The following is a 24,283-nucleotide window of genomic DNA, read 5'->3' on the forward strand; positions in this document are numbered from 1 at the left end:
CTGCCACTCAATCGTATGTGTCTCCCATGCCTGCTGCCAGAACTTAGATTTTACATTATAATTGCGGGGCAATCGGCAAAAAGGGCAGGAGCAGAAATGCTGCTAACTTCTGGTTCTGCCGTCGGAAATTCCGTGAGATGCGTAAAATACCGCCCCTTGTGTGCAATAAGCTAAAGGGGGAAAGGGGCCTATTTATAGAAGCTACATTCTGTTGAGAGATGGCTCAAATTGTAACAGGAGGGTTTTCTACTTTGATACCAGGCAGATGGCACCTTAAGAATGTTTTAATAATTTTAATAAATAGTTCAGCACAGTTTAGGTTACAAAGGTAAGTCAAGGACTCCGGCTGCTATACTATCTATAAAGGCTTATGTGGAGCATAAGCACTGGCATGGGCCTGTTGGGCTGAATGGCTGGTTTCTGTGCTGTAAATACTTTGTAAGATAATGCACACTGCAGCCACACTACACAAGTGATGAAGGAATTGAATGTTGAGTTCAGTGGTAGGGGACCCAATTAGGCAGACTGCTCTGTCCTGGATGGGGGTCAAGTTGCTCCATGTCATTTCAGCTGCACCAAACTGAACAATTGGTGATTATTCTATTACATTCCTAATCTGAGCCTTGTAGATGGTGGAAAGGCTTTGAGGAGTCAGGAGGTGAGCTACTCATGTCTCTTCTCTGGTCATGTACATTTGCTGTTGTCATAGCTGCTCCAGTTAATCTTCTAGTTAATGGTGACCCCACTCCATCTACTATCCCACACCTACCAGACCCTCAACCCCAGGGATATTGATGGCGGCTACACAGCAAAGGTGATGCCATTGACTTTCAGAGGAAGGTGGTTGGGCCTATTTTGTGGGAGATGGTCATTGCCTGGCACTTAAGTGGCTCAAATGAAACCTGCTGCTTTTCAGCCCAAGCTTGAATGTTGCCCAGGTCTTGCTGTCAGCTGACATGGATGTTTCATGGTTGGAAAAATTGGGAATAGAGCAGAACACTGTTGAGTCATCACCAGACTGCCACCCTGCTGCCCTTATGATTAGGGATGTAAGGATATATCATTGATGGAGTAGCTGAAGATTTTTGAGAACGATCTTCTTCCTCCCAACATCTTCATTCTGCTGAAATCAAGATGTATTGCTTATTCTTCTAAACTGCAAAACTTCAGTTGCTCTCAATCTTTCTTTCTTTGGAAACCTTTCAAACCCAAGTTTGGTAACACTTCAACATCACTCCCTGATTTGCCTCAAGTTCTACCTTGCTACACTATGGACCTAGATCCTGCACTATAAAAAAACATTTTCTCTTTCAAAATATCTGTATGGCTTTTGGGGGATATCCAATGGAGTATGCTGAACACTATAAATGTTTTATATAACTTTTGAAGTGCATGAGATCACCTTCAGAGTGATCAAAATCATGGAACTTAAGAGTGTTTTTCCCATACCTTTTGTTACAAGGATTTTCTTTTTGTATTAAAAACTTAAGATTCTGTGTGTTTTAAAAAAACTGAAACAGGATTTCAATGGAAATTGGGACACCTGCAGATAGCTGAAATTTATGAATGTTTTGAAAGGAAGTTCAAAACAAAAGCTGAACTTTATGGGTGTTTTGAAAGGAAGCTGAACATGTACACAAAAACAGGAAAGCAGGTAATTTCAAGGAAACCAGCATGGGGTTTGACCGCTTGGCTACTCTTTGAGTGACAAGAGAGAATTTATGACTGGACATGTGATTTAGTTCTGGAAGTTTTAGTTTCACTTTGGACCTTTTAAAAAACCAGCGAGTTGGACGAAGAGCAGGCATTTTAAAATTTGGTTTTGACTTGCCTGGAAATCAGTGAGGAAGACCCAGAAAAAGTGTGACCTCTCTCTGTAAAGGAATCCTGCATCTCTTGAGAAGAAACCTTGTATTTCAAAGGTAGCAGATTCTTATTGCCTTCTTTCTCTGAAGAATCCCTGCAACAAGTGTGGTTCCTGTTGCCTCCTCTGTTTTACGAAATCCTGAAATCTGAAGAAATCTTCTACTGCTATATTGCTGCTGTAAAACCTAAGAAGACCAGTTGCTGCACACCTGATGGAAGACCTATGTGAAGCCTGCTGCAGTTGAATTGACTTGAATGCCTACCCATCACAGACTGTTCATCAACCTCGCCTGGAAAGACTTCAAGTGGCATCCAACTATTCGACTTTGGGACACCTCACCAAACCGAAGAACTTCCTACCAGAACATGACATACTAAGTTATTTTATTATTCATTTTATTCCTATGAAATAGCTGTAAACCAAAATCTTATTTTTCCCCAGTTAACTTTTTTTTTTGGATGTATGTGAATGTGCATGAGGGCTAGGGAAATAAGGAGCTTTTTGCATATAGATTTACTTTATTATTGGTTTAGACTTAGTTTTATAATAACTAGTTAATTTTGTTGTTGATTAAAGAAACCTGGTGGTGTGCTTTATTCTGGGGACGAATAGAATATCTAATTGGCTGCTCTTCAGTAAATGGGAAAATTTATTGATATGCTATGACCCATGGAGAAGTGGGACTGAATGAACAGTGCATTCCTCCCGCCTCGGTCATAACACATTTTATTCTCGTGTTTTTTCGATGTTTCTGATATAGCCATGGCCTTCACAAGAAGCATTTTATTCCTGCAGTCTCCTTAGTCAAAAGAGTCTTCATAAAACCAATAATTTGAAAATCACAGTAACGAAAAATTGAAATCACATGCTAGAATTCATATTTGGCATTTTAATATAGCTGTACATTGAAATAGTGGTATCTTTTGTAACAGAGGGAAGAAATGTGCCTGTGTATTCTTAAATAAAATGAGTTTAGCCCACCACTCCAGGAACATAGAAGAATCCAGCAATGACATGGAATCATTGCTGCATAGCAACCTGCAGCTCTAGTGACTTGAGGAGGTGAATGTAATGCTTGGATCCCTTTCTCGTCAGTATAAGCAGCTGCTTACTAGCTAACATTTTATATGGCTTTAACCTTATTTATTTCTTATCTTTTGTCCAAATTCCTTCACTTTCCATGATATTTGTGATGGCAACCGTCCCGCCACTCCCAACCCTTACAGATATCTATTTCCTACCACAGGAAGTCTCTTTTTTTCCATAAACCTCCCACTTCCTGTAATGTATCGTGCACTATTTCCGCTTCACCTGCAGCTTCCCTTCTCACTTGCAGTGGTATTTGAGTCTAGAGATCTCCTTTCAGGTTACTGTTTTCTTATCACCAACCTCATTCTCCCTCCTGGCCACTAACAACCCCCACCCCCTGACAACACCGCACCCCCGACCCCCACCCCACCACTGCTCCATGTATCTTCAGTATTTCTCGCTGGAGACCAATTTCAACAACTTTCACCTTGCTGAAATCCTTCTGCTCTCTCCTCTCAGTCAGCAACAATCTTTCTCTGCTTGGATTCAAATCTTATCCCAGCTCACTTGATCTTTAACCTTACCATGGCCACTGTTGGCTTATGTATGTTTTCAGAAACAGGACAATTCACATATTTCTAAATGTTACATCATTGTTGAGCCGATATTAACCCATAAATTCCTAATCCTTACTAAGCTTTTGGATCTGTATGAATTGATGCTGAAAACACACTTTTAACTGTAAAAGTGTAGCACAGTCCCCTACACCCTTCACATTATTCATTATTATTTAATCTTCAGCAACAAACACCTTCTGAGCTCTGAAAGGCACTTCCCACAATCATTTCCTGTAACTGGAGTCATATATTAAATAAACTGCGTTTTTAACATTTATTCAAAAACAGTTCTGCTCCCAAAAGGATGAAGATAACATTTCACTTTTGTGTATTTTAATTCTTTAGTTTAAAGCTGCAAATCAACTAAAGGCTGTAGCAATGGGACATCTGTAGTTTTATAGCTTTCTGAAGGCATGTGGATTACAGGAAATACGGTAACCCTAACTGCAAACCACAAGTTCAAACGGCAGACTCTGGCTCAGTTCAAACCAATTGGGTTACTAAGTGCTGAAGGTTTAATGTTTCGCCGCCAGTGTTACATTCAGCAGGCTTTTCACAGGCAGTTATCTGGCAGCCAGTGTGGAGAATGGGCAGCAGCAGCAGCAAGTTGTGCTGCAGTAAATCGAGAAAGAAGGTAAGCTTCAAATTCCTTTATTCTGCAAACTTTTTTAAATTGAGGAAGCAGAGCAAGCAAGCATGTTGTTGGTCAGCTGAATGCACCTCGTTACACTTCTCTGATTTCAGTGACCAACGAGTGGAAAATCTATGACAAATGTTGTCTTAAATCTTCACAGATCTGTCTGCATGTTATCTGTCCGCCTAAATATATAGACCCTCCGTAGTACTTTTGGGTGCCATACACAATAGGAAGGAATGTGCTAGCTGCAATATTTCACATGTTTCTTTGACAGTGAGCAAGCCGAACACTACAAGGTGCATCAAAGACAGTAATATAAATTTGGCAAATGATTTTCATTCACACTGAGGCAATTTTTCATCATAAAAATATCTAGAAATAATAATAATAAATAATAATAGGTATAGAGTACAAAAGCAGGGATGTAATGCTGGAACTGTATAAAACGCTGGTTAGGCCACAGCTGGAGTATTGCGTGCAGTTCTGGTCACCACATTACAGAAAGGACATATTCGCTCTGGAGAGAGTACAGAGGAGATTTACAAGAATGTTGCCAGGGCTTGAAGGTTGCAGCTATGAAGAAAGATTGGATAGGCTAGGGTTGTTTTCCCTGGAACTAAGGAGGCTGAGGGGTGACTTGCTTGAGGCGTACAAAGTTATGAGGAGCCTAGATAGAGTGGACAAGAAGGACCTGTTTCCCCTGGTGGGGAGGTCAGTTACCAGGGGACACAGATTTAAGGTGCTTGGTAGAAGATTAGAGGGGACATGAGGGGAAACTTTCACCCAGAGGGTGGTGGGTGTCTGGAATTCGCTGCCAGGATTGATGGTGGAGGCAGAGACTCTCAACTCTTTTTAAAGGTACCTGGACATGTACCTGAGGTACTGTAACCTGCAGGGCTACAGACCAGGTTCTGGAAGGTGGGATTAGTTTGGGCGGTTATTGTTTTCAGCTGGCACAGGTGGGCTGAATGGCCTCCTTCTGTGCTGTACTTTTTCAATGGTTCTATGGTTCTAAATGGATGCTGGCATTTGAAAAGATTTCACTTGGATTCAACAATGATTGTGAATGTTTCCTGTTTGTAGAGATGTTGAGCAGTACAGAGTTCACTAAGTACAGATAAATAGCGGGGCCAAATGGATCTATCATTGTCCCATTCATTCAAACAGATCTTGAAATTGGAGGCGAGGAACCCATTAGTAAATGGTGATGGGAGGAGGAGGGAGTTTCTTCAAGTTAAGTATTAGATTGCAACTAAGTCAGGTATGCTTGTGACAAGGGGGAAGGAAGCTATTGGACTGATTTTAAAAAATGGAGAAAGAGGGGACGTTGAGTTAAAATCAAATGGGAAGCAATAAAGAGTGAGAGATATACTTAGCAATCACAGGCAAATGGGCAGAGATGGGAGCAGGAATTCCATATTTGTACCATCAGGTTTGCAACAAGTGCTTCCTTGAAATAAATTCTATATTAACATTACCATTTGTTTTCAAATAAAGATGTACCATTTCCTTGTAACTAACTAGCTCTGAAGGATTTGAACTATTGACGAAATTATTTCATGGGGAGGCATTTATTATTTTCTCCTCATAGACTCTCCTGCCCCATGAACCACTACAGCTGACGCTCACACCTTTGACAATTCCGCAGTACCATTAGCTGGCTGTCTATCATACTTACTATCAGGCCTACTCCGAAGGCATGAAACCTTTCAAATAGAAAATGCTGGAGGCACTCAGCAGATCAGACAGCATCTGTGGAGAGAGAAACATGGGGATAGAGACTATTCAAATGACCTCTTGGCTGGCCTCATAAACCTGAGCTCATCCAAAACTCTACATTCTGTGTCCTAACTTGCACAAAGTCCCATTCACCCATCATCCCTGTGCTCGCAGACCTACATCGGCGCCCAGAATGGCAACACCTCGATTTTAAAATTCACGTCCTTGCATTCAAATTCCATCATGGTTTTGCCTCTCCCTGGGGGTTAAATCGATTAACTTCCCAAACCAGATACAGGGATCACAAAGCGCAAATAATCCATACCCATTGATTGCACTGCAGACAGGATGCCAACTTCATGCTGCCTGCTCATTCCAAGATAGCTGTGTGCATTCAGTCAGTGCCCCTTGCATTGTCGATTGGCTACAAGTATCAGCCAGGGGGTGGGGGGCGGGGGTGGAAATATCATTAGTGCTTCGCACCGCTTGAAGGGGAGGTGCATTGTGGCTGCTGGAGGTGCTGTGATCTTTCTGAATATTGTGCTGCGGAAGCATCAACAATGGTTGACTGGAGGAGAGAGCGTTCACCAAGGTTTTCGGACCTTGGCAGAAGAGATGGAAAGGAGAGAAGTCGTCAGGAAGGGCCAGCAACATGTTCAGAGGGCAGTGGCAAGAGAAAGTGGTGGAGGTCAATGCCAGGAGTGTAGCCTCCAGGCCCTGGATGCAATGCAGTAAAAAGTTCAATGATCTCACATGATTTGTCAAGGTCAGGAGTGCATCTTCACATGGCATATACTACCAACTATACCACTAGCCTCATCCACTGCTCAGTTCATTACACCCTCATCACCCACCACCACCAATCTCTCTCAATCAGGACTCACACCTACTACTCATATGTTTTATCTCATCCTTGCATCCACATCTCACAGCTTGCACACACTGGCAGCTATTCAACCATGACAGCCACATCGCTCAATTATATTGAATGACACTCACTGACACACTTCCTTCTTTTTTGCTGGAGAAGATGATGCACAACAGGAGACAACAGGAACTAATGAGAGGGTGAGAGGCACATGCATGTTTTACCCCCTATGGAGGAGACAGTGTTGACCATTTTGGGAAGGGACATTGCTGAGAACCCATCTACCCCTCCTCCTCGTCCCTCTTCTAGAAGCTTGTCCTGTTTTGTGTGGCGTCTGCTCATTCTCCCAGTCATGCTCAATGCCAAGAAGAAGCCCTACTCATTACCCATGTCTGGAAGCAACTGTTTTGTATACAAGTTTGAAGTCATCAAAAAACTATTTCAGCACCAGCCAGATCCCTGTAGATTACTGAAACTTTAAACAAGTATGGAAAAGTACCCCAAACTCTTAGAATTGCAGCAATAACAGGTAGAAATAATCCAGCAACAAACCGATAAGTAGTTGATGATCCTTTTAAGTAGTGCTGGTGGTTTTGGTTGGGGGTCTTCATACCATTGAACTTTGTTCATAGATTGAACCTGAAAACTGGCGGTTACATGCTGATTGAAGTCATGATATGCCTGCTCTACAGGTTAGGTGGGAACGCATAAAGCCCTTTATAATATGGCATCCAATGCACTTCCTGTCGGAAGTGTGCATGCACGTCAAGAATGCTATTTTGGTGCTTTAAGAGGCCTCATAGGGTCCCAAAAAATGGGCACTACAGAGCCCAATTTTAACCCCCATCTCGAACCTCTTCCATCCCCTCAGTCCAAAATCTCTGCATTCCCCCAATTCTAGCCTCTTGCTCATCCCTGATTTTCTTTGCTCCACCATTGGCAGCTGTACCTTCAGCTGCCTAGGCCCGAAGCTCTGGAATTCCCTCCCTAAACTTCTCTGCCTCTCTACTTCTCTCTCCTTTTTAAAAAAAAACTCCTTAAAACCTAGCCCTTTGGTCACCTGTCCTTATATCTCCGTATGTGACTCAGTCTCAAGTTTTCTTTGATAACACTGCTGTAATTTTTGGTTTAGGTTATTATCTCTTTGGCCTCCTTATCTCGAGAGACAATGGATAAGCGCCTGGAGGTGGTCAGTGGTGTGTGGAGCAGCGCCTGGAGTGGCTATAAAGGCCAATTCTAGAGTGACAGACTCTTCCACAGGTGCTGCAGAGAAATTTGTTTGTCGGGGCTGTTACACAGTTGGCTCTCCCCTTGCGCCTCTGTCTTTTTTCCTGCCAACTACTAAGTCTCTTCGACTCGCCACACTTTAGACCCATCTTTATGGCTGCCCGCCAGCTCTGGCGATCGCTGGCAACTGACTCCCACGACTTGTGATCAATGTCACAGGATTTCATGTCACGTTTGCAGACGTCTTTAAAGCGGAGACATGGACGGCCGGTGGGTCTGACACCAGTGGCAAGCTCGCTGTACAATGTGTCTTTGGGGATCCTGCCATCTTCCATGCGGCTCACATGGCCAAGCCATCTCAAGCGCCGCTGACTCAGTAGTGTGTATAAGCTGGGGATGTTGGCCGCCTCGAGGACTTCTGTGTTGGAGAAACGGTCCTGCCACCTGATGCCAAGTATTCCCCGGAGGCAGCGAAGATGGAATGAATTGAGACGTCCCTCTTGGTTGACATACGTTGTCCAGGCCTCGCTGCCATAGAGCAAGGTACTGAGGACACAGGCCTGATACACTCGGACTTTTGTGTTCCGTGTCAGTGCGCCATTTTCCCACACTCTCTTGGCCAGTCTGGACATAGCAGTGGAAACCTTTCCCATGCGCTTGTTGATTTCTGCATCTAGAGACAGGTTACTGGTGATAGTTGAGCCTAGGTAGGTGAACTCTTGAACCACTTCCGGAGCGTGGTCGCCAATATTGATGGATGGAGCATTTCTGACGTCCTGCCCCATGATGTTCGTTTTCTTGAGGCTGATGGTCAGGCCAAATTCATTGCAGGCAGCCGCAAACCTGTCGATGAGAGTCTGCAGGCACTCTTCAGTGTGAGATGTTAAAGCAGCATTGTCAGCAAAGAGGAGTTCCCTGATGGTTATTAATTATGGAAAAAAGGACTATTTTCTTGTTACAAGAGGAATTTTACCTGGGGAACTAAGTCAAGTATTTGACACTGTATTCGACAACTACACTGAACAGGTGATTCTGAAATCAGGTGCTCCTGGTGAGAAGCGACACTTTTAGGAAGTGCTAGCTCTACAGTTTGTGATGGTCTATCCATGTCAAATCACTGACTAAAGGCCCAGAATTTCCTGACCTTGCCCCTGCATGTGTTGCTCCTCAGCTGAGATACCCCAGTCAGAGAATTACACCTTATATTAGTGCTTGGATTTTATGCAAAAGCATAACTTCAATATAAAAGAAACAACCAATTAAAGTACATAGAGTTTTATAGCACAGAAATAGATCATTTGTCCCAACTGGCGTTTGTGTTCCGCTCAAGCTTCCTCCCACTCTATTTACTTCACCTCATCCTAATGATAGATGCTTCTATTCCTTTCACTCTTTTGCACTTTCCCTTTAAATGCACCTATGTGCCGTAACCAATGTCTCTGTGACTCTGTCATGTTAGTAACAATCTTGCTATTCTATTTGTTACAAAGTAGGCTTTAACTAAGAAACAGAATGTAGTTCTAAATGGAAACTGTTTTGATAAGGATAAGCTTGGGGCTACACCCTTCCTAATAATTATGTGCACAGATAAAAGCAGATCAACATGAATTTTTTCAGCTGATATAAAATTAAATGTAGCCTTAAGAAACCAGACACCCTTACCCAAGAGCATGGTTGTACTGCAGGTAGTGGCTTGAGACCGGCATCTGCCTGCAGTGATGAGGAACCTGTATGCAGAGGGTATCTCTCAAATGACGGGTGCATTTTAGTATTAACAACTTTCTATTGGACATTCAATGGACTGTTTCTATTGAGATTCATTCATGGGATGTGGGCATCGCTGGAAAGATCAGCATTTATTGCCCATCCCTAATTGCCCTTGAGAAGGTGGTGGTGAGCCATCTCCTTGAACCACTGAAGTCCATGTGGGGTAGGTACATCACAGTGCTGTTAGGAAGGGAGTTCCAGGATTTTGACCCAGCGTCAGTAAGGGAATGGTGATATAGTTCCAAGTCAGGATGATGTGTGGCTTGGAGGGGAACTTCAGGAGTTCCCATGAGTCTGCTGCACTTGATATTCTGGGTGGAGACGTTGCGGATTGCAAAGTGCTGTCGAAGGAGCCTTGGCGAGTTGCTGCATTGCATCTTGTAGACGGTACACACTACTGTCTTTGTGTGTCAGTGATGGAGGGAGTGAATGTTTAAGGTGAGGAATGGGGTGCCGACCAAGCGGGCTGCTTTGTCCTGGATGGTGTTGAGCTTCTTCAATGTTGTTGGAGCTGCACTCATCAAGTAAAGTGGAGAATATTCTATCAGACTCCTCACTTGTGCTTTGTAGATGGTGGATGGACTTTGGGGAGTCAGGAGGTGAGTTACTCCCTGCAGAATTCCCAGCCTCTGACCTGTTCTTGTAGCCACAGTATTTATGTGGCTGGTTCAATTAAGTTTCCAGTCAATGGTAAAACTCAGGAAGTTAATGGTGGGGGGATTCAGCGATTGTACTGCCAATGAACATCAAGGAAGATGGTTACCTTCTCTCTTGTTGGAAATGGTCATTGTCTGGCACTTGTGTGGCATGAATGTTACTTATCAACACAAGCCTGAATGTTGTCCAGGTCTTGCTGCATGCAAGCACAGACTGCTCCAGTATCTGAGCATTTGCGATGGAACTGAAAACCATGCAATCATCAGCAAACATCCCCATTTCTGTCCTTATGGTGGAGTGAAGGTCATTGATGAAGCAGCTGAAGATGGTTGGGCTTAGCACACTACCCTGAGGAACTCCTGCACTGATGTCCTGGGGCTGAGATGATTGGCTTCAAACAACCACAAACACCTTCCTTTGTGCTAGATATGACTCCAGCCAGTGAAGAGTTTTCCCCCTGATTCCCATTGACTTCAATTTTGCTGGGGCTCCTTGATGCCATACTCAGTCAAAAGCTGCCTTAATGTCAAGGGCAATCACTCTTACCTCGCCTCTGGAATTCAGCTCTTTTGTCCATGTTTGACCAAGGCTGTAATGAGGTCTAGAGTCAAGTGGCCCTGGCGGATCCCAGCATTGATGAACAGATGAATTGCTGATGATTGAGAGTAAACTGACGGGGTGGTAATTGGCCAGCTTGGATTTGCCCTGCTTTTTGTGGGCAGGACTTACTTGGGCAATTTTCAGGTATATGCTGGAGCAGCTTGCCTAGGGGATTGGCCAGTTCTAGAGCACAAATCTTCAGTACTATTGCTGGAATGTTGTCAGGGTCTATAGCCTTTGCTGTATCCAGTGCCTTCAGCCATTTCTTGATATCACATGGCATGAATCGAATTGACTGAAGACTGGCATCTGTGATGCTGGGGACCTCAGGAGGAGGCCAAGATGGATCATCCGCTTAGTACTTCTGGCTAAAGATATTTGCAAATGTTTCAGCCTTGACTTTTTTATGGACATGCTAGGCTCCTCCATCATTGAGGATGTGTATTTTTGTGGAGCCTCCTCTTCCAGTTAGTTGTTTGATTGTCCATGATCATTCACGACTGGATGATGATAGAACTGGAGAGCTTTGATCTGACCTATTGTTTTGGAAACGCTTAGCTTTGTCTATAGCATGCTGCTTCCACTGTTTAGCAGCATATAGTCCTGTGTTGCAGCTTTACCAGGTTGGCACCTCATTTTTAGGTATGCCTGTTGCTGCTCCTGGTATACTCTCCTACACTCCTCATTGAACCAAGGTTAATGCCCTGGCTTGATAATAATGGCAGAGTGTGGGATATGCTGGGCCATGAGGTTACAGATTGTGGTTGAATACTATTTTGCTATTGATGATAATGCCCAGTTTTGAATTTCTAGTCCTGTACCTATCCCATTTTGGACGGTGGTAGTGCCACACTACATAGTGGAGTATGTCCTCAGTGTGAAGCCAAAACTTAGTCTTCACAAGGACTGTGTGGTGGTCACTTCTACCAATACTGTCACAGACAGATGCATCTGTGACAGGTAGCTTGGTGAGGACGAGGTCAAGTGGGTCTTCCCCTTGTGTTGGTTCTCTCACCAACTACCGCAGGCCCAGTCTGGCAGATATGCCCTTCAGGATTCGGCCAGTAGTGGTGCTACCAAGCTGCACTTGGTGATGGATATTGAAGTCCCTACCCAGAGTGCATTCTGTTCCCTTGCTACCCTCAGTGCTTCTTCCAAGTGGTGCTCAACATGGAGGAGTACTGATCCATCCGCTGAGGGAGCACGGTAGGTGATAATCAGCAGGAGGTTCTCATGTTTGGCCTGGTGCTGATGCTCAACTATGGGGCCATCAAAGGAGGACACACACACACACTAACTCCTAATATTCACCTTAATTGAAGTTGATGCAAAACTGAAATGAATGAAATGGTCCTGTTGATGTTACCCCATCATTTGGCTGAACTCTGTTTCAGCAATATTACACGTTGAGTTGCGTAAACAACCTGCATCAATTTTAAAGAAAGACTGTGCAGTAAATCCAGTTTAAAACAGCATTATTATAACATACAATCATAAACTCATAGGATCATAGAATGTTTACCGCACAGAAGGAGGCCATTTGGCCCGTCGTGTCCATGCCAGCTCTCTGCAAGAGCAACTCAGCTAGTCCCACACCCCCACCTTTTCCGCAAAACCAGGCAATTCCTTTCTCTTCAGATAACTGTCCAATTCTCTTTTGAAAGCCACGCTTGAATCTGCCTCCACACACTCTCAGGAAGTGCATTCCAGATCCTAACCACGCGCTGCGTAATAAGAGCTTTTCCTCATGCCTTGCCGTTGCTTCTTTTGCCAATCACCTTAAATCAGTGTCCTCTGGTTCTTGATCCTTCTGCCAATGGGAAAATTTCTCCCTATCTACTCTGTCTAACCCTCTCATGATTTTGAACCTCTCTATCAAATATCCTTTTAATCTTCTCTTCCAAGGAGAACAGCCCAGTTCTCCAATCTATTCATGTAACTGAAGTTCCTTAACTCTGGAACCATTCTCATGAATCTTTTCTGCAGCGTATCCAATGCCTTAACATCCTTCCTAAAATGTAGTGCCCAGAACGGGATAAGATGCTCCAGTTGAGGCCGAACCAGTGTTTTATTCAGCTTTATTATTACTTCGTTGTTTTTGTACTCTATGCCCCTACTTATACAGCAAGGATCCCACATGCTTTGTTAACTACTTTCTCAATCTGCCCTGCAGCTTCAATGATCTGTGCACATATACCCCCAGGTCCCTCTGCTCCTGCACCCCTTTTAGAATTGTACCCTTTGATTTATATTGCATCTCCTCATTCTTCCCACCAAAATGAATCACTTCACATTTCTCTTTTAAACCTCACTTGCCACCTGTTTGCCCATTCTACCAGCCTGTCTACCTTCTCTTGAAGTTTATCACTATCCTCCTCATAGTTCACAATGCTTCCAAGTTTTGTCATCCGCAAATTTTTAAATTGTGCCCTGTCCACTCAAGTCTCTCTCTTGTCATTTCTTCACGGACAAAGATTTAGGAAAGTTGCACTCATCGCTTGCAGGCCTGCCAGGGGCTAGTCAGGCCTATTTGTGACCGGCAGATTCTCCCACAGTGGGTACAAGGGAAGCTGGAGACAATTGGATCTATCCTTCTGCTCCTTTTCTCTTTCATGCTGGTTGTTCACTCAGTCTCAAAGCTCTCCGTAGCATCTCCGGCATCACGATCTATGGCCTGCGCTTCCCACTGGCGATGGTTGATGTGGCACACAGAGAGGGACTTCATCAGGGAGTCCTTGAAATGTTTGCATTGGGCCCCTCTGTTCCGTTTACCCGCGGTCGGCTCTACACACAACATGATCTTGGGCAGGCAACTGTCGTCCATCCGGGCAATGTGACCCGCCCAATGCAGTTGGTTTTGCAGGAGGATGGCCTTGATGCGGGTGATGGTGACTGTTTCCAGGACTTCAATGTTTGTGATGCGGTCCTGCCAGCAGATCTCGACGATGCTGCAGAGGCAGGGCTGATGGAAACACCCTAGAAGGCGTACATGATGGCAGTGTGGGACCCATGACTCGGTGCCATACAGCAGGGTGGTGAGGGCTATGGCTTTGTACACTTTGAGTTTGATCTGTACTCTGAGGCTGTGGTTGCTTCACACTCGTTTGTAGAGTCCGTGGAATGTGCTGTTTGCTTTTGAATGCCTATTGTCCACTTCCTTGTCTATGGTGGCATCAAACGAGATGACGCTCCCCAAATAGGGTGCAGGCGAATGCAGGACTTCAGTTTTCTTTAAGCTGATTTTTAGTCTGAAAAGTTGTACCACCTCTGAAAAACATGTAGTTATATGTTGCAGGTCTGACTGACTGTGGGCCAGAGAGTGCAGTCATTGACGAAAAGAAGTTCACTCAAGCCTAGGTCATTAATATATGTCAGGAAAAGCAGTGATCCTAACACTAACCCCTGGGGAACCCCACTGTAGATCTTCCTCCGGTCTAAAAAACAACCGTTTACCACTACCCTCTGTTTGCTATCACTCAGCCAATTTTGCATCCATACTGCCACTGTCCCTTTTATTCCATGGGTTCTAACTTTGCCAACAAGCCTGTTATGTGGCTCTTTATTAATTGCCTTTTGGAAGTCCATGTACACTACATCAATTGCATTACCCTCATCAACCCTCTCCGTTACCTCATTAAAAACTGAAGCAAGTTAGTAAAGCATGATTTTCCCTTAACAGATCCATGCTGGCTTTCCTTAATTAATCCACATTTGTCCAAGTGACGGTTAATTTTGTTCCGAATTATCACTTCTGAAAGCTTTCTCACCACCAAAGTTAAACTGACTGGCCTGTAGTTGCTAGGCTCATCCTTACACCCATTCTTGAACCAGTGACAATGTCGAAATAACTCAAAGAGGGCACATTGCACATTACAGCAATTGTGGTGATGATTGGAAAGCACAGTGCATAATTTGGCACCGCAAATGTTTTAAATCTAGTATTGCGCTAAAAGTGCATATGAAGCAACAGCACACTCCATGTAACCAGAAGTGTAAATATTTTTTTGTTTCCAGGCAATGGTTTTTCATTTGTCTCTATTGAATTGATATCATGTTTGTGCACATTTCGGCTATGCGATTGTGTCACTGCATTGGAATTACGTCTGGAGTGCCAGAGAGAAATTGGACTTACATAAGTAGAAATAGGCATTTTCATACTGCCATGAAGAAACTGGCTTCCTCCCTCCAAAGGAGGGTCAGGACAGCGTTTCTGTCTGCGACTTGACCCCGCCATGACTCCGGTCCATTTTGCTGGGTCAGAGGCAATCATCTATGTAGAAAAGGCTCCCAGCACCCCATCACCAAGAGGAGGCTGACATTAAAGCTGTGATGGTGCAGAGTACCAGAAGAAAGGAAGCCTATGTTAAAGAGAAAGAAGTACCCCAAAGATCAAAAATCTGAGTTGAGGCCTTAATATGGTACCTTTGTGAGGCCTAAGGAGAGGAAGAGGTGGCCACTATTGGACTGTACCCTTCAAAAGGGACATCATTGGGCCTTCCACCTCAGTGAATACTGCCACCCCAATTCTGCTGGTCCATGGGGTCAGCAGTCTCAGAAGTGGAAGGCAGGGAAATTATGCAGGTTGCCAGTCTCCACCTCCTTGCTATCATTTGCAAGGGGTAGGGTAATGGGTGAAGTTATGGCTAATGGCCATCGCTATTAGAATGCATGGATTAAAATCTAGGTTGGGATAAGGACACAGCCCAATAATGTCCCTTTTTGGTGGAAGACAATCCAGTAAATGACCACCTCCCTCTCCTCAGTTTTCTAATCACTATCTAGCAGAGCTGAAACAGCATTGTTTTCAGAGTATAAATTGAGGGGACTCTAAGTGCTGCTGGGGGGCACAGAGTGTGAAGAAGGGAGTTTGGTAATTGAGGGAGTTTGGTAAGGAGGGGAACTATAAATTAAGAAGAAAATAAATTTGAGTGCACAGAGTGTAAAGTGGGAGTGTGGTGCATGAGGGAGGGGCTCCTTTCTTGCTTTTTTCTACCTTTTTTCAGCCTCCAGTAGCTGCCTCTCTCTTTGGTACAGGGGAAGAAGTTGATTGGTGAGTAACTGGTAAGTTATTTTACTTTGCATTGTAATAAAAAGTTTTTAAAGTTATGTTATGGCAGGTCAGCTCAGCCAAGTGGAATGTACGTCCTGTGGTATGTGAAAAGTCATGGAAGCACCATATGTCCTGGACGAACACATCTGCAGAAAGAGTCACTGGCTGCAGAAGTTTGAGCTCCAGGTTTCAGAACTCAAGCGGTGGCTGGAGTCACTGTAGTGTATCCGCGAGGCAGAGGATTACATGGATAGCACCTTTAGGGAGGTGGTCACACCACAGGTTAGGAGCATGCAGGCAGAGAGGGAATGGGTGACCGCCAGGCAGCCTAAGAGAACCAGGCAGGCAGTGCAAGATTCCACTGAGTCTATCTTGCTTGCTAATCGGTTTTCCATTTTGGATACTGGTGAGAGTGATGGTTCCTCATGGGAGCGCAGCCAGAGCAAAGTCTGTGGCACCACGGGTGGCTCAGCTGCACAGGAGGGAAGGAAGAAGAGCGGAAGTGCAATAGTGATAAGGGATTCGATAGTCAAGGGATCAGACAGGCATTTCTGCAGCAGTAAACGTGACTCCAATATGGTGTGTTGTCTCCCTGGTGCCAGGGTCAAGAATGTCATGGAGCGGCTGCAGGACATCCTCTGGGGGAGGGTGAAATGCCAGAGGTCGTGGTCCACATTGATACTAATAACATAGGTAGGAAGAGGTATGAGGTCCCGAAAGCAGTTTTTAAAAATTCATTCATGGGAAGTGGCCGTCACTGGCTATGCCAGCATTTATTGCCCATCCCTAATTGCCCTTGAGAAGGTGGTGGTGAGCTGCCTTCTTGAACCACTGCAGTCCATGTGAGGTAGGTACACCCACAGTGCTGTTAGGAAGGGAGCTCCTGGATTTTGACCCAGCAACAGTGAAGGAACGGCAATATAGTTCCAAGTCAGGATGGTGTGTGACTTGGATGGGAACTTGCAGGTGGTGATGTTCCCATGCATCTGCTGCTCTTGTCCTTCGAGGTGGTAGAGGTCGCGGGTTTGGAAGGTGCTGTCGAAGGAGCCTTGGTGCATTGCTGCAATGCATCTTGTAGATGGTACACACTGCTGCCACTGAGCGTCGGTGGTGGAGGGAGTGAATGTTTGTGGATGGTGTGCCAATCAAGCGGGCTGCTTTGTCCTGGATGATGTCGAGCTTCTTGAGTGTTGTTGGAGCTGCACCCATCCAGGCAAGTGAAGAGTATTCCATCACACTCCTGACTTGTGCCTTGTCGATGGTGGACAGGCTTTGGGAAGTCAGGAGGTGAGTTACTCGCTGCAGGATTCCTAGCCTCTGACCTGCTCTTGTAGCCACAGTATTTTAGGGAGTTAGGAAGGAAATTAAAAAGCAGGACCTCCAAAGCAGTAATCTCAGGATTACTCCCAGTGCCACATGCTAGTGAGCATAGGAATAGGAGGATTGATCGATTGAACATTTGGCTGGAGAATTGGTGTCAAAGGGCGGGCATCAGATTTCTGAGGCATTGGGACCAGTTCTGGGGCAGGTGGGACCTGTACAAGATGGACGGGCTACACCTTAACAGGACCGGAACTAACATCCTCGCAGGGAAATTGCCAGTGCTGTTGGGAAGAGTTTAAACTAGCTTGTCAGGGGGATGGGAACCTGAGGAGTAGCTCAAATTGGAAGGAAGTAAAGCTGGTAACAGGAGGTAGAAAAGTAGCAAGTGACATTAGAAGATAGACTTAACTAAGACAAGCATCAACTGGGCTTAGAATGCAGAATGTCAACAAGACAAGGTTAAGGGCACTCTACCTGAATGCATGCAGCATTCACAACAAGGTAGATGTCTTAAAGGCCCAAATAGAGGTAAATGAGTATGACCTAATTGGCATAACAGAAACCTGGCTACAGGGTGACCAAGACTAGGAACTGAATATTAAAGGATATTTAACATTTAGGAAGGACAGGCAAAAAGGAAAAGGAGGTGGTGCTGTGCTGATAATAAGGGATGGGATCAGTATATTGGTAAGGGAGGATCTCAGATCGGAAGAACAAAATGTGGAATCTGTTTGGGTGGAGCAAAGGAACAGCAAGGGGCAGCAAACATTGGTAGGAGTTGTTTATAGTAGTGGTAGTGTGGGGCATGGCATTAATCAGGAGATGAGAGAAGCATGTAGCATGGGTAATACAGTAATCATGGGTGACTTCAATCTGCATAGAGACTGCGTAAACCTAATGAGCACTAATGCTGCCAAGGATGCGTTTCTGGAGTGTGTTAGGGGTGGTTTTCTAGAGCAGTATGTTGAGGAACCGATGAGAGAACAGGCTATTTTAGATCTAATGTTATGTAATGAGAAAGGGCTAATTTATAATCTTGTTGTAAAAGAACCTTTAGGGATGAGTGCCCATAATATGATAGAATTTACATGATGTTTGAAAGTGAGATAGTTCAATCTGAAGCCAGGGTGTAAACTTTGAGCAAAGGAAATTATGAAGGTATGAAGGGCAAATTGGCTGAGGTGGATTGGGAAAATACATCAAAAGGTATGACCGTACATAGGCAATGGATAGTCTTTAAAGAAATATTATATAGTTTACAGCAACTATACATTCCTTCAAGGCACAAAAACCCCAAAAGTAAAGGCAGTTAACCGTCGATAACAAAGGAAGTTAAGGATTGTATAAGATTGAAAGAAAAGGCCTATAAATTTGCCAGAAATAGTAGTAAACCTGAGGATTGGGAGGATTTTAGAATACAGCAAAGGAGGATGAAGAAACTGATAAAGAAAGGGAGAATAGAATATGAATGTAAGCTAGCAAAAAATATAAAAATGAACTGCAAAAGCTTCTATAGGTACGTAAAAAGGAAACGTTTGGCTAAAACAAATGTTGGTTTGTTACAGGCAGAGTCAGGAGAATTTATAATGAGGAATAGAGAAATGGCAGAGAAGCTAAATGATTACTTTCTGCCTGTCTTCACTGAGGATGATACAAGAAATCTTCCAGAATTAGAGATCCAAGGGATTAGGGAGAATGAAGAATTGAAAGAAATTAGTATTAGTAAGAAGGTTGTATCGGAGAAATTAATGGGGCTGAAGGTTGATATGTCACCAGGACCTGATATTCTACATCCCAAATTGTCGAAAGAGGTAGCAATGGAGATAGTGGATGCATTGGTGATCAGCTTCCAAGGTCGTAAGTGTCACCCCTCTATTTAAGAAGGGAGGGAGAGAGAAAACAGGGAATTACAGACCTGTTAGCCTAACATCAGTCGTTGGGAAAATGCTAGAATCTATTCTAAAGGATGTGATAAATGGACATTTGGATAATAATGACCTGATTGGGAATAGTCAACATGGATAATGAATGGGAAATCATATTTGACGAACCTGTTAGAGTTTTTTGAGTATGTTATTAACAATTGATGAAGGGGAGTCAGTGGACGTAGTATATTTGGATTTTTAGAAGTCTTTTGATAAAGTTCCCCCACAGGAGGTTGGTTAGCAAAATTAAAGCACATGGGATAGGAGGTAATATACTGGCATGGATTAAGGATTGGTTAGTAGGCAGAAAACAGAAAGTAGGAATAAATGGGCCATTTTCACATTGGCAGGCTGTGACTAGTGAGGTACCGCAAGGATCAGGTCTTGGGCCCCAGCTGTTCACAATATATATCAATGATTTGGATGCGGGGACCAAATGTAGTATTTCCAAGTTCGCGGATGACACAAAGCTAGGTGGGAATGTGTGTTGTGAGGAAGATGCAAAGCGGCTTCAAGAGGATTTGGAAAGATTTAGTGAGTGGACAAGAACGTGGCAGATGGAATATAATGTGGAAAAATGGGAAATTATCCACTTTGGTAGGAGGAACTGATGTACAGAGTACTTCTTAAATGTAAGAGATTAGAAAGTGTAAATGTACAAAGGGACCTGGGTGTCCTTGTCGATAAGTCACTGAAAGCTAACATGCAGATGCAGCAAACAGTTAAGAAGGCTAATGGTATGTTAGCCTTTATCGCAAAAGGATTTGAGTAGAGGAGTAGTGAAGTCTTGCTTCAATTGTATAGAACCTTGGTTAGACCGCACCCAGAGTACTGTGTGCAGTTTTGGTCCCCTTACCTTAGGAAAGATATTATTGCCATAGAGGGAATGCAATGAAGGTTCACCAGACTTGTTACAGGGATGGCGGGAATGTCCTATGAAGAGAGATTAGGGAAACTGGGCCTGTATTCTTGAGCGTTTCAAAGAATGAGAGGTGATCTCATTGAAACCTACAAAATACTTAAACGGATAGACAGGGTAGATGCAGCTAAGATGTTTCCCCTGGTTAGGCAGTCTAGAACCAGGGGACACAATTTCAAAATAAGGGGAAGCCACTTAGGACAGAGATGAGGAGAAATTTCTTTACTCAGAGGGTTCTGAGTCTTTGGAATTCTCTATCCCAGAGGGCTGGGGAAGCTTAGTCATTGAGCATGTTTAAAGCAGAGATTGACAGATTTCTAAATACAAATGATATAAGGGAATATAAGGATAGTGTGGGAAAATGGCATTGAAGTGGATGATCAGCCATCATCATATTGAATGGCAGAGCAGGCTCGATGGGCTGAATGGCCTACTCCTGCTCCTATATTCCTTTGGGGCACTATTCTGTCGTTAACCTCGGACTCCTCTTTTCTGGTGTCCTGCTGCAGCACCACTGCACATTCCTCTTCAACCCTCACTTGATTTTCCTTCATTTTTGCATAGGTCATAGGTTTTATGAAGGATTGAACTGCAGATATCCCATACAGCCAAGCAGATCCATCTTATACACCCATACTAACATACACACAAAATTATATACATCATACAAACAGGCATCTTATACACCCGAGGGCCAATATTGTGATGACTCAGAGGCAGTGGGCATAGATCATTAAACTCTGGTGCCTGTGCTTTGGCATGTGTGGTCCTCACTGCCGTAAGTAAATTGGTACAATCAAATCTCATGAACTATGCAATCTGTTGCAGCCAGTCAAGAACTGGCACAATTTTGATATAAAAGCAAAATACTGCAGATGCTGGAAATCTGAAATAAAAACAGTAAGTGCTGGAAATACTCAGCAGGTCTGGCAGCATCAGTGGAGAGAGAAGCAGAGTTAATGTTTCAGATTTAGGTCAGAACTAAGACAATTCTACCTGTTGTTGTCAAGGTCACCAGAGCATTAAGCTTCCATGCAAATGTATCTTCTCAGGTCAATTTAAGGGGCATCTGCAGTTGCTTCCTGCATAAAGAAAGTGACTGATTCTTATAGTGACTGATTCTCATAGAAATCATAGAAAATTTATGACACAGCCCATTGTGTCTGTGCCAGTTGACAAAGAGCTACCCAGATTAATCGCACCTTCCTACACTAGATCCGTAGCCCTGCAGGTCGTGGCTCTTCAAGTAGATATCCAAGTACTTTTTAAATGTGGTGAGTGTTTCTGCCTCTACCACCCTTTCAGGCAGTGAGTTCCAGGTCCCTACGATCATCTGGGTGAAAAATTGTCGTCTCATTCTCCCCTCTAATCCTTCTACCCCACAGCTACGGAAAATAGGTCATCCCTATTTATCTAGATTCCTCATAATTCTATATGCCTCAATTAAGACACCCCTCAGCCTCCTAATTTCCATAGAAAACAACCCAGCCTATCTAACCTTTCCTCGTAGCTAGAATTTTCCAGTCCTGGCAACATCCTTGTAAATCGTCTCTGCGCCTTCTTGAGTGCAATCACATCTTTCCTGTAATGTGGTGACCAGAATTATACACAGTACTCAAGCCATGGTCTAACTAGTGTTGTATACTGTTCTAGCATAACCTCCCTGCTCTTATATTCTATGTCTTGGCTAATAAAGGAAAGCATGCAATATGGCTTCTTAACCACCTTATCGACCTGTTCTGCTACCTTTAAGGATCTATGAACATACAATCCAATGTCCCTCTGCTTCTTCACACTACTCAGTAACCTCTCATTTATTGTGTATTCCTTTGCCTTGTTGCACCTCCCTAAATGCATGACCTCATACTTCTCCAGCTTGAATTCATTTTCCATTTTTCTGACCACCAGACCAGACCATCTGGTTCTACCTGCTCACTATCAACCACATGGCTAATTTTTGTATCATCCCCAAACTGGGGAAATGGTGAAAGAGTCATCGAGAGATACAGCCCTTTGGCCCACCAAGTCTGTGCCGACCATCAACACTAATCCTACATTAATCCCATATTCCCTACCACATCCCCACAATTCTCCTACCATCTACCTACACTAGGGACAATTTACCTTGCAACCTGCAAGTCTTTGGCTGTGGGCGGAAACCAGAGCACCCAGCGGAAACCCACACAGTCACAGGGAGAACTTGCAAACTCCGCACAGGCAGTACCCAGCACCGAACCCAGATCACTGGAGCTCTGAGGCTGCAGTGCTAACCACTGCACCACTGTGCTGCCCACTGATATAGTGGTAATATCACTGGACTAGTCCAGAAGCCCAGGCTAATGCCCTGGGAACATGGATTTAAATCGCACATAGCAGCCAGTGGGAATTTAAATTCAGTTAATTAATAAAAAACTGGTATTGAAAATTCCTCTCAGTAATGGTGCCATGAAGCTATCATCAATTGTCATAAAAACCCATCTAGTTTACTAATGTCCTTTAGGGAAGGGAATCTGCTGGCCTATATGTGACTCCAGACTCACAGCAATGTGGTTGATTCTGAACAACCCTCTGAAATGGCTAGCAAGCCACTCAGTTCAAGGGCAATTAGGGATGTGCAACAAATGCCAGTCTTGCTAGCAATGCCCACACCCCATGAAAGGATAAAAAAAACTTCTTTATCATGCTGCCTATATCGATTTTAGCAAAGCTTTTGACAAGGCATTCTGGTCAAAAAAGTAAAAGCCCTTGGGTATTATTCATGCCTTTGCTTCTCTATCACTTCCCAATGGAAAGGAGAAACCACCTGGAAGAGACGCACATATTTAGCTCAGGCAGGCTTCACTTTGATATAGATTGCAGTCAAAGTGTAGCGTACATTATATTTGATAGATTGTTGCAGTAAATGAGTTTTTTTGGGTGACTGGGGACAGACTTGTGCATTGTTTCTAAGTAATGGCAGTGTTATGCTTGGCTGCAGCATCAGTGCCTGGTGGGATTTAGTTGGGCCACAAGGGGTCAGATAGTTAGCCTGGTCAGATGGGATGGATCATGCTCCAGGACCACTGTGTACAACCTTGGTGCCCACTGCTTTTGACTGGCCAGCTAGCTGCTGGCAATGGATCAAAAATTGGAGTAGATTTTGAAGAACCTGTTTTGGTAGTGGGGTCCAGGCGACGGTCAGCTCAACTTCAATGAAGAGTTTAGCAATTTTAAGAATATCATGCAGCATCTTCTGCCAACAGGCCTGAATATTTGGCAGCCTAGGCAAATGAAAGGGAGGGTCCTAAATTGTAAAATTCACCACAGCCTATTCTCCACCCTAGAGCTACCATTATGACTGCATCAACACCAAAGGCATACATAGTCCAATTTTTCCCAGATTGCTAAATCAAGGCTCGTATATACCTCTGCTACCACATGCAAAGAGTCTTATATGTCCTTACAAACAAGTACATAGTGTCTTGTACACCCCTATAGCAACCTTATAAACTCATTAAACAACTCATACCACCTACATATGCACACAAACGCACACGGCACGCAAGACATGTATATCATCTTGTAAATGTGTAAAACTATGAACATGGCAAATTGTGCAAATATGTAATTGATGTCAGCGTCTCTTTCAATCTTTGATTAAAGGCCATTGACCTGGAAGCCTCAAGATAGCCCAACACCACTCATCTCCCTCCTATATGATCTGCAATCTCAGCTGTCTCCCACTGGCTGTTTCTTTTGATGCCAGTGATGCAAGTTTCCATTGGTTGTATGTGCAATCTATCGGTGGCCATTTGTTGAAAGTGACCAAAGCATTGTAGCTGTCTTGTCTCTGTCAACAGCCTTGTTTCTATATTTAATTTTGTCATCTGATCTCCTCATTCCACTATTGTTGCAGTTGGCTTATGCACAACTGATTTTGCGAGACTACTGCTGGCAGTGCAGAGCCTAGATGGACGCAAGTAACAGTTCACAAAATCCAGATATATATGGACCTTTGTGGGGCAAGTACAGTTCATAAATCAGGTGATACAGAGCCAAACCCAAGCCAAGAAGGGGTCATAAATTTACAGCATGCCAT

General features: G+C 43.9%; 1 protein-coding gene across 1 annotated transcript in view; it reads left to right on the plus strand.

Annotated features, from left to right (window-relative positions):
* Nucleotides 1-3,708: 3,708 nt before the first annotated feature.
* LOC137376012 (coiled-coil domain-containing protein 69-like) overlaps nucleotides 3,709-24,283 on the plus strand; it is a 59,984-nt gene continuing 39,409 nt past the window's right edge. The window contains exon 1 of the mRNA XM_068043920.1: nucleotides 3,709-4,147. Coding sequence (XP_067900021.1) covers nucleotides 4,100-4,147 — 48 coding nt within the window. The 5' untranslated portion in view covers nucleotides 3,709-4,099. The remainder of the gene's footprint in view (nucleotides 4,148-24,283) is intronic.

The sequence above is a fragment of the Heterodontus francisci genome, chromosome 12, assembly GCF_036365525.1.
Source record: "Heterodontus francisci isolate sHetFra1 chromosome 12, sHetFra1.hap1, whole genome shotgun sequence".
Taxonomy (NCBI): Eukaryota; Metazoa; Chordata; class Chondrichthyes; order Heterodontiformes; family Heterodontidae; genus Heterodontus; species Heterodontus francisci.